Source organism: Geospiza fortis, unplaced genomic scaffold (assembly GCF_000277835.1).
Source record: "Geospiza fortis unplaced genomic scaffold, GeoFor_1.0 scaffold433, whole genome shotgun sequence".
NCBI lineage: Eukaryota > Metazoa > Chordata > Aves > Passeriformes > Thraupidae > Geospiza > Geospiza fortis.
In genome coordinates this window covers 171,871-183,400 of record NW_005054554.1, presented here as the reverse complement: position 1 = coordinate 183,400, position 11,530 = coordinate 171,871, and the positions used below count along the sequence as shown (strand labels likewise).

The following is an 11,530-nucleotide window of genomic DNA, read 5'->3' as shown; positions in this document are numbered from 1 at the left end:
GCTGCAGTCCTCTGAAGTATCAGGCGTGATTCTGTTGGAGCAAGGGGAATCTGTAGAGAAGGATGTAGTCTTCCTCTGAAGATCCAGGAGGAAAAGGCAGCTGCTGTTCCTCTGGGGAATCTCGTGGAGAAAGAACTGAACTGCAATTTCAGAATCTCAGAGTATATGGGGTAGCAGTGCTTGGCTCCTCCCTCTGGGCGGAGCATCTCACAAAGGGATGTTATAGTTCTTATCAGTCATGCAGTGATATTCAATAGTCTGTTATCAGCAGAGGTCCCCTCCCGAGGAAGGTGTGAATGTGGTCATTCAAAGAGAGAGATAAGGCAAACTGCTCACTTGACAAGGTAATCAGCCATACAGATGGTAATGGAAAACATCTTGCATGCAGTCTTCAACAATGATCTTTAAGGTCCCTTTCAACCAAAGCCCTTCTATTGTTGCATGATTCTATGTTTGCAGTTAATTTGTTCCAGTATCCATGACTAAAAGGGGTTTAATGTGATGGCATTAAAAAAGCAAACAGCTATACAGTACAACTGACCCACACTATTGCTTCAGTCTTCTATCAAATGCAATGAACCTCAAGTTTACTCATTGAAAATTGCATATATTTGTATTAGTTACTCTGTTGGTCTGTGTACCTGGCTTGAGCATGTGAAATACAGCAAAGGCCTTGTTCAGGAGACTCTTCTGCTGGGAGGAAATACTCTCAAGCAGCAAGTTCAAGACAATTTCACTCATGAGGTCCCAAACAATGCCCAAATGTTATGGTTTGAAACCTAAATATCTAAAAACCCCATCTGATTTAATTAACAATTCTTTGTAAAAAATCCCATCTGATTTAATTAAAAATTCCTCAAAACAAAGCACTTTTCCTAGTAATCTTTCCTACTTTTCCTTAAGAAATTATTTTCATATGAAACTGAGCCTCCCAAAAATCTGGTTTTGTTTGTTTAGTTTGGTGCTTGGGTTTTTACTTTTTTTTTTAAGTTCTATCATTGCTAGTAAAGCTGGAAATCTTTGCCTTCAGAAATAAATGTCTGCAAAAGTGAGAAGACAACTGATTTTTACAACCACCCTAAGAAAAGTGCTCTAATTGCAGAGGAAGACAATTTTTAGATTAATTTGCTTTAAACTATTGTTTATAAAGTGTTAAGAATTCAGACTTTTTGTTTAATTTTTGCATCAACAATGACTTTATTAAAAACAATAGAGTTTTTGGCCTCCTGCACAGAAGTTATATTCCCACTTGTTTTTTTTTCCCACAAATCGTTTCTGCATGGTGTACTACATTTTATGTAGCTATAGGATCAGAGAATCACTGAATGGCTTGGGCTGGAAGGAACTTTAAAGATCATCTACTTTCAACCCCCTGCCATGGGCAGGGGCACCTTCCACAAGGCTGCTCAGCGCCTTGAATCCAAATGTCTGTCCACTGACAGTGGACCAACACAACAAATATTTTAGCTGCACATAGCAACTTTTTCTCCAACTGAAGTGAACAAAAATAGGCAGCTATGCATGCTCTAAAATACTCTGCCATATGTAGATGTATAAAACACAGCACCAGAAGAAGCGCTGGAACAGGATAGTGGAATCACCATCACTGGAAGTAGTAAAAAAAATGAGCAGTCTGGCACTTAGTGATATGGCTTAGTGGACAGGGTGGTATCCAGCAGAACGTTGGACCTGATGGTCTTGGAGGTCTTTTCCAACCTTAATGATTCTACAATTCCAAGACCCAGCATGATTTTTGGAATCCAGTATTTTTGGTAATGAATTGTACTATTCCTCTGAGGGAAATCTTACGCAGACAAAACCCGAAGTATTTTACAGCAAAGCGCTTTTCATGTATGTTAAAACACACAGACTCTGATTGAAGAGACCCCGCAAGTGAACCCAAGTTTCCTCAAGTTGCATTGACAATTTGGATAATTCTTCCAAGAGTTTTGGCTCCGATGAGAGACTCTTAAGATGTAACTGAAAATGAAAACAAGCAGTTAGTGAAACAAATACAGATTAAAAAATTAAAAGACTGTTTTCCCCATCCAATCCCAATACTTCGCTTTCAGGAAATGTCCCAAATAGGGAAAGGACTCTTTTCTTTCAACTAATTTCCTCTATTCAATACTGCTCCCCTTTTGCTAGTCTTTACAAGCCATTTTTCATGTTCTAGGTGGGATAAGGCAGCAAAGTCTCTTAAATATGCTGTATTTTTACTAAATCCTCTTCTGGCAAGGCTGCTAAATCTAGTCTCATCACATTCTTCCCAAGAGGGTAACTTTCTCCCCTTTCTGACCTGCATCACAAATTCCTCTTTAGTCTAGAAAGGCTAGACAGATGTGCTAAGGTCAATCAGGATTATTATTTTAATTATCCATGTTGCACACATCAAGAAGAATGATGCCAGCACACACTATAGTGATATAGATGGATGAGGTCTCCTTATGTGACAAACAGCAACCTTGTTAAAACAGAATTAAGAGAAACCTTCTGAACTGGCAGCAATTATTACCACTTAATGGATGGAATATTTATTTTCCGGGCTACAATTCAAATAACTAGGAGCCTTGATACTGAGCTTTAGTCTGAAAGATAGTAGGTTCAGTCTGGATACTAGACAAAATTCCCTGCTGTAAATATGGTGAGGCACTGGAACACCTTACCCAGAGAAGCTGTGGATGCCCTGGTATTACGTGTGCCTGAATGCTTATAATAACTTATAATTATGCTTATAATGCTTATAATTTCCAAGTAAAGTGTTATTAATTGCTTTCACATTATTTCATAAATCAGAGTATTTAAACCACTTGTGCATCAGAAGGGTTTCAATCTTCTGCAGAACCACTTTGTCTCTAAGAGTAACTGTTACTGTGCTTCAGTAGAGTAACTTTAACTTACAGGCACCCTGGGATAATTTCATTAGCTCTGTGATACTCCACAGGTAACACAAGAAAGGCAGCCCACCGACAGGGAAAGTAGGTCAGGCTTGCAAAGTCCAGTGATAAATCCAACAAAATGTCTAATTTATTTCCCAACTGTTGTGTATTAAATTCTTTGCTTATTTAAGACATAGAATACCTTAGCTTAACAATTAACAACTACTAAGAAGCTAGGAATATTAAAAACATATAAAACCAATTCTAAGTAAGGAATACAAGAACAAAACCTGTCTGGCAGGGCCCTCTTCAAAACATCTTTTGTTTTGCAAGCTTTTCTTGATTGTCACCAAATGAGTTCCCAAATCATCAAATATATTCAGTTAGACATTTTAAAACCATTCTCAACCAAAATCACTTCAGATAATTCGAGGAGACAATTTATACCTTTTTACTGTATAACTGTTATTTTAAATAGGACTAACATAAATTTTATAAGAAATTTTTTACCTTTAAAAATAGTGCCAGGTATGCCTGAGCGAGTTCGAAGTTGTGCTTCTTGTTCAGCATCATCCCAATCATTCTCAGAAAGCTCAGCATCACCTCCCTTGAGCCCCCACCTTCAGGGGCCAAACCCCGTAACTCCACCTCAATATTAGATGGTCCCAAGCTTTTCAGTAAGTCAAGGGGAGCTTTATCTGTGTTAGAACATTGGGGGACACATTATCAGTAACATCTGCAAAGCAGAATCTCACAGATCCTTCACAAGACAGGCTTATTCTAAAATTCTTAAGCAGTGACTATCAATTTCAAGTTTTTACTGTTTCCTTAATTTTCTGTTTTCAACAAAATGTCTCTCCCTGTCTTTAATTTACTGTCCCAACACATACTAAAAGTGCAGATGCACTTTATTTGTAATTGAAAAATACAAGTAACATCTTCGTATTTGTTTCAATTTTTCCCCTCTTCTGTCTTCTAAGTAAAACAAAATTTCTAATTAACCACATAACATTGTAATTTCACATCTCTTGTTAGAAAGAATGTACATACTTGAAATTTTGAGTTGTTAACTGTGAATATACTCTGAAAGATGGAGAGCACTACTCTTACTGGGCATCTTTACTCTAATTGACATTAAGCAAAACTAGACACCTTCTGGTGAATCTAACAAAATTATTACTTTTGTTAAGTGAATGTCTTGAGGGCGCTAGGGGAAAATCTTTTTCACAGTAGAAATACATGCAATTAACAAACTTTCTTCCTCTTCATAATTGTTCCTTCTCAGGACTTCTACCATCCTACCTGACGACCTATGAGGATTCCATCTATTTGCTTTAAAAAGGAAGCAGCAAAAATATGTTTGGTTGCAAAAATGCAAGTGATAGTTATAACATTTTTAAAACTTATGTGATTGATATTTCTTTTGCTAAGAAGTTTCTAAGAAGACCAACTTCATGGTAATACCTAATGGTATTAGGCACTGGTTAATATTCCTCAGGTAGTATAAATTGGTATTTGATTCCCAAAAAAATAATTAGCTAGTTTTGAATATAACTGATTTTAACAGTATTAAACAGATGCATTAAATAGCTTTTTTTATGACATTAAACAAACGAAGCATGGAACATGTCGTGAGGTTGATACACGTACAACATGGAAAAGGTGGCAGCTCAATCTGTGCAGCTCAATCTTCACACCTGACCCGAGGTGTGAAGCCCTGTTTCCACCCCAACAGTAAACCAGGATGGTTTCTAGCAGGATTCTTTTCATTTGCACGGTCCAGTCATGTTTAGAAGAGATGGCTGTAATCCAGCCAGCAAAGAGCCATGCTCCCCATCAGCAGCCAGGATCACCTGGATCGTGGCTGTGGCACAGACCCTGGGGCACACCTGCCTTAGAGCAGAGGTGGCCTGAGGCAGATCCACATGTCCAAGCACATCAGAGTGCACTTGCTCCCTGGTAGAGCCAGCTCCACAAGATTTTTAAAGATTCACCTCTTCTGAGTGGCTCTGAGGCACTTCAATAGAACACTGTCAATCGAAATACTACAAGCGAGGCAGGAGAACACAACTTGTTTGTGACAGATAATGAAGTTCTGCACACAGAACGTTTTAAGTGTGCTTGAGTAAGCTGGCCATCTCAAGAGAGTTTAAGCATGGGTAGAAGAATTCCCAACAGAACTGCTCTGTGGACAAGACACTGTCCATTTACATTTCCAAGTCAGCTATATTAGCATCATTTAAAAAAATCTGAGTTTCAATGATTCTGTAGCATCACAAGATAAACATAAAAAACAGCTGGTGCATTCCACTGGTAGTTTAAGTGATTAAATTTCAAAATAAACTGAATGTTCAAAGAAATCCAACACCTTATTTTTGTATAGTTTATTTATTCTTAAGCTTTAAATTACAGGGCAATGAATTAACACTGTAAGTTCACTGCCTGGTGAAGTAACCCTTGAAAGGAGAACTTGTTAGGCACACTATGCTTTTCATGTTTCAATGAATCACCAGACTATTCCTTTCAAATAGGTCTATTCCAAATCAATCCCTTCCTTCTTTCATTCCTTTTCCCAGAAATAATGCATAGCACCTTTTCTGGGTGATATCATCAGTTTTCAAAAAAAGTTAATTTAAAAGGAACCCAGTCTTCTTGCTCCATAAGGGTTTTAGCCAGAATTGGGTTCCATGCTGCAGACAAGCTGCAGTGCCAATGGATCTTTGTTCCAGTGTGGCTATCTGTGTATTAGGTATTATACTGTACTATGAGCATTTTTTTTTCTCAGATCTGTTAAAATTCTGACATTAGAAATCACATATGTATCAAAATAAAAGCAGCATCAACATTTTTAGTGAAATATTTCATTAACTTACATTCATTGGTGCTCAGGGCTTCTTCAAGATGAATGCAGAAATCAGATTTCTGCGCCAGTATCCCAAGGTTTACCACCTTTGACTAGACCACAAAAGCACAGCAGTGTGTCCATGAATATGCAAACACATTTTTACAACTCAATCACATTATTTTTCTACTGATAGAATAAGACTTTGAGAAATAAAGCAGTAATACAGTGAGTTAAAACTGGTCCTTTAACATCTAGTGATTTAACCCAACATTAAAAAGCATTTGAGATTTCTTTTAAAATACACTATATAAACACAATTACATTGATTCTTGTTTTTACCTGTGTATCATTTTCCTCCTCTGGTGGAATGTATCGGGGTATAAGACCAGGAAGTGTTGGAATGAAGAAAGGTGCTGACTTCGGAACTTTTGGTGGCTCTCTTGGTTTATTTTTTTTCTGTTAATTAGATATTTGAATTAAAATCATTATTATCATAGTAAGAGCATGTGGGAATATTTTGTTTGTAAAGAGTTTCCTTTTTAAAATACTGTGAAAACTCTAAAGACTAACCAAAAAGTAAATATACAAGTAAAATCCTTTACCACTAATTATGAAGCTGCTGTTCAGCCGAAAAACAACTCCTGTCCCAAATCCCAGGAACTGAAAAGCACCACATAGACTTCTAATGCAAAATCTTGAAAAACACTTGAAAAGCAGGATCAAGTTTCATGTATTTCATAGAAACAGGGCAAATATATGGATGTATGCTGTTTTTTGCACAGTTTCAGTACCTTGATAATATCAAGGTTGAGGAGACTTTTCCACCTTGATTCCGGTAACAAGGAAAGGGTCACCAGCTGCTCTCCCAGTTGCTCAGGTGAGACATATTCCATCATTTCATCACATGGCTCTTCATCGCCCGACACATCCACATCTTGCAGAAACAGATATCTTTTATGAACATTCATACTCCACATCTGTTTTTTTAAAAAATCAAGCCAAACACTTCTACTTTTTTTGCAATTTTTGAATAACAAATGCATAATAGTTATAGACATAGGTGGTAACATAATATTGAGCTAAAAAGCTACAGAAACCATCTGTATTAGCCTTATGAAATATTAAATAATTTTAAAAGATTATGGCTAAGATGTAGAATTTAATAAAAAAATTTTTAATGACTGATAAATTTGTCCACTTTGAATGAAGTTATATAAAAGCAGTTTACAGACTTATTAAAGAAAACAAAATTTTGACAGTAATCTGTTGCTCTTTCTGAATAAATATATACAAAGTAATTTTAATTCAACATTATAAAGCTGTGAAATCTGTGCATTTAAATCCTTGCACCATATTCACTACCTCATCACAACCTCTTCATAGGTATGACTGGAGTGGCACATAAAAATGAAGAAAATCTCAACATTAAAGCACAACATCCCACAAGGTAAGTTATAATATCAGTCATTCGATTTTCTCTTTATTTCCTGTGTGACCTTGACCAAACAGCTCTGCTTTCCTTTCTTTTTGTAAAATATTACTTGGCTAAAACAATGAATCTAATAGACAAGCCTGAAACATCAAAGGAATGTAACCCATTAAAAGCCCTTAGCATCCAAGCAGGAACTTTACACTTGCTGAAGACACAAAGTGGATTAAAGCTTTCAGCTGGAATCAGGACAAAAATATTCAAAGTTCTGGGATGAATTCCTGTCTCCCCAGTTTAAGTATGTAGAGCAAGTATGTGCTTGCTACATATAGCAGCCATCACCATGAGGCACGCTCTAGTGGCCAACAGCTTGGTGTGCTTCTCCTCCAGATGGAGATGCAAATGCAGGCACTGCAAACTCAGGCAGACAAGATCTCCATCTAGAGGACTTCTGACGCACAATCACTTCTATTAATTTACCAAAAATTCTACTTAGGCCTTTCTTTGACTGGGCACAGGCACATGCCAGGTCAGCTGAACCCCATCCTCTTGGCAGCAAGATATCCACAATGAATCTGCGGGATACAAGAAGGGGGAGCAAGATGCAAGGGAAAAACAAAACACACTTTCATCTGAGGGTTACCTTGCATGGGGCAGGTGCTGGGGAGTGTCACCAAAGATGGTTCATAATCTGCAGGAAGGGGCCGTAATGACACAAGCGAATACAGAGAACGGTTTGACCTGAAAAAATAAGACAGGCATTTTAAAAGCCATCTCCAGATGAATGGGAACAAGTACTTCAGACGTAATTTATACTGCAGTCTAATACTGCTGCAGCATGGCAATTCACCAGGCTCTATTCAAGATTAGCTCCCCTCATCTACCAGATAAGCAGGAAATGAAGTGTGGCAATAGACTCACCTGAACATCTAAAATATCAATGTTATGTTCAAGTATTATTGCCAAGAACATAATAATAGGCTGCAGGACCTCAATGTTCTTCTTGAAGTGAGGGGCCCACAGCTGAACACAGAATTTGAAGTGTGACCTCACCAGTGCCCAGGAGAGGGGCAATAACTGCCCTGGTCCTGATGGCCAAAAAGAATATTTACCTGTGCCAGTGTGCCACCACCCTCACAATCAAGCATTTCTTTACAATGTGCAATCTAAATCTACCTTCTTCAGCTTGAAGCCATTCCCCCTTTTCCTGTCACTCTAGGCCTTTGTCCAAAGCCCCTCCCCAGCTCTCCTGGAACCCCCTTAGGCACTGAAAGGGGCTCTGAGGTCTCCCCAGAGCCTTCTCCAGGCTGAAGATACTATGCAAATATAAATTATTCATCCTGCTTTCACAGGATTTTAGGGCAATACTCTTAGCAAATTTTCTTCAGGTTTGAAACATGCACACAAATAATTCTGGCAAATCGCTTCTTTTGTCAATATAAGCTAGGGCTAGGTAAAAACATCTGCTGTTATTCACAAGGAAGCACTTTTACTTAACCACAGGAAGGCCTAACAACTGAACACTCCTCAGACAAAACTACAGCCAACACATATAACCTGAAATAATCTGTCAGCTAAATGGAAAAAAGACCCAAGCCATTTTAACAGTGCGTCACTTCAGTACTGGACCTGAACAGTCATTTGCTTTAAAGCTGTATCTGGAGGAAACTGAACAAAACCACATTTTACTTCTGCGCTCATTTATCATTAATAAAGAGAAATAATCACAACTTTGATATATGCTCAGAAGTCTCAGATAACACTGTACAGCAGGACTTGAAAAGCACTTCAGAAAAAAGCACTATTTGAACAAAGACATTTCAAAGCAGTGGGGGAAATGGAGTCTAGGAAAGCTTTATGAATGGCATAACAGGAACTGTTAAGAGTAAGAAACATTTAGAAAAAAGAGATTGTTTAAACTATCTGAATAAGTAAATTAACTGTGGAAATGTCATGAGCAATACAGAACACCTGTCCTAATCAGAACCATGGAACACAAAACACTGGAGATGATACTTCACAGCATAATTCTCTATTTGCAATAAAGGTGATTAAAAGAACTCTGTCCCATCCTAAATTCTAAGTACAAACAGATTACATACTCACCACAAATAAATTCCAAGATCATCCACATGTGCTGAAGCGAGAAAATCTCCTGTAGGGGACATAGTAAGGCTCACAGCTGCAGAGTCTACCAAAAAACAATCTATGAGACTATGGAGAAAGAAAAAACAAACCAGAGAAATTATCAGCAAGATAAACTCGTTTATCTGCAGCTAAATGCAAGCAGGCCACAAGAAGTATGGCCACAAACCAGGGTAGCAGAAAAAATCCAAATATATTATATAAACGAAGCAAGTGAACAGCACTGTGCAAACCCCTTGTCTCTACAAAATGCTCTAGAATCAGATAAAGCTGGTGCCTCCTTAGAGATCTACACCTGGAGAATATGTCATGAAGCAGTCAACTCCTTATGCCTAGCACAAAACTTTTACTGGCCATAAATTCTGTATTTTCATTTAGCCCCAGCTGCTCAGACTGACAATTCCTGTTCTCAGCACACTCCATGTACACCTGGTTAATACTAGCACATGTTTCTAAAATAAAATATGAACTGTACAATCTGAAGTTTGATTATCTGCATCAGTTTTGGCATTACTATATCTTCAGCCTGATAAACCATTTCTTGATCATTTTTTTCATGATTGCAGAAAGTTGAAATAATGTAAAAACAAAGTTAAAATACAACTATAATAACATTATAGTAAAATGTTATTATGCAACTATTTCAACAATGAGACATTTAAGTTCTGGATCATGCACTCTCTAGCAGACTCAAGCCCAGGTTGACAGCATTACTTGTCTCTTGCTGAAATACAAATTTTAGTTACTTTAAATTTTAAATTAAAGTTTAATTTGACAACTAGCTCACCAACAGAAAAAAAAAGAACAAATGAAGAGTGTGAATACTTTGTTCTTGTTTACAGCTCTACAACCCTGTGCTGTTCACTAACCATAGAAAAAATATTGATATAACACAGAAGTTTAAAATGTAAAATCTTGTGGGCATATGTTTTCTTAGCTACTGAGCACCCCTGTGATGGTTTGAGAGAGCATGTCAAAAATAAAAGCCTTTTTCCCCTGGAGTGTTTTATTCCTTATGCATTTTCTTAGACAAATGCTGCAAATCACAGGTAAGAGAAAAATCACTCATCACTTTCAATATAAAATATATAAATACTAAACCCATAAATCCCAAACTTTTATCAGATACATTTTGTACATAGTGCACAACGGCAAGAAAAATTTACCCTAGATACTTTCTCTTAGTTTCAAATCCATCTTTTTATGACAATCCTTACCTGTAATTGAGAAATTCTGTTCAATAAATCAACCATAAAGATCTCCAAAACAAATTTAACAAGAAATTAAGTCTTTCTACTTACTGAACTTAAACCGTAATTAAAATTACTGACTTGGGGGAAGGAGGGATCAATCTACTATAGGAAATAAGATACACTTGTATTTTTTACACAAAAAGCTAAATGAATCCTGCCTTGGGGCTGAAGGCATCTACCTTTATGCTTCCTGCCTAACTGCAAAACTGTCACAATGGAAAGCATAATGTTGAGCTCACATTTAACAGGTCTCCTGAGCTGTTTTTTCTCAACTGCTTCATCCATGAGCAGTCAGCTCATACTCCTGATTCCTCAATTTGTCTATGCAAGCTGCACAGCAGAAAGAAATATATGCCTAATATATAGCTGGGCTCCTGCTTGTAACTTTCTGTACTCAAAGTCATCATTTTTTCCCACTTTTAAAAAGCCCTGCATTAAAAACATGCACTCGGAAGACCTGCACTGCATTACAGATGGACAGTTAAGCACCACTCCCAAGTAAAAACAGATGTCCAGTTAATAGATGTCAGACCATTATTAAAGTCAGTTGGTAATTTTTGTAATGTTGGATTCTAGAAACATGTTCTCCATATTTTTGTAAAAACAATATCAAAGCTGAGGCTTTAGAATACACAACCCATGAGATGTTTTCTCTACTTATGAGTCACAGAGGTAAAGCAAACATCAAGCATTTATTAAAAGTTGTTCCTCCTTTTCAATACACTCCTCTGCTATGGTTATGGGAAAACCTTGCCTTTACACACTGGAAGAATAATTTAACCTAATTACAATTAAAACCAGGGTTTGTCATTTACATGCCTGGATTTCAGCTTGACCTGAATTTTAGAGACAAGAGACAAAATTTTTTTTACATGCAAAAGAGAACTACTGTCAGACGGCTTTTAAAAACATTACAAATAGATTCTTATTGTAAAGTATTAGGTTATTGAAGAAGTGAAAACCAGAAGAAACTGGTTTT

The 11,530-nt window shown here is 37.1% G+C and overlaps 1 protein-coding gene across 1 annotated transcript in view; it reads right to left on the bottom strand.

The window, feature by feature from the left end:
* Positions 1 to 296: 296 nt before the first annotated feature.
* Positions 297 to 11,530, bottom strand: part of WDR36 (WD repeat domain 36) — a 29,300-nt gene continuing 18,066 nt past the window's right edge. The window contains exons 17-23 of the mRNA XM_005429525.3: positions 9,260 to 9,367; positions 7,797 to 7,894; positions 6,516 to 6,658; positions 6,064 to 6,180; positions 5,753 to 5,834; positions 3,390 to 3,577; positions 297 to 1,980 (exon numbers count right to left, since the gene is read on the bottom strand). Coding sequence (XP_005429582.2) covers positions 1,831 to 1,980; positions 3,390 to 3,577; positions 5,753 to 5,834; positions 6,064 to 6,180; positions 6,516 to 6,658; positions 7,797 to 7,894; positions 9,260 to 9,367 — 886 coding nt within the window. The 3' untranslated portion in view covers positions 297 to 1,830. The remainder of the gene's footprint in view (positions 1,981 to 3,389; positions 3,578 to 5,752; positions 5,835 to 6,063; positions 6,181 to 6,515; positions 6,659 to 7,796; positions 7,895 to 9,259; positions 9,368 to 11,530) is intronic.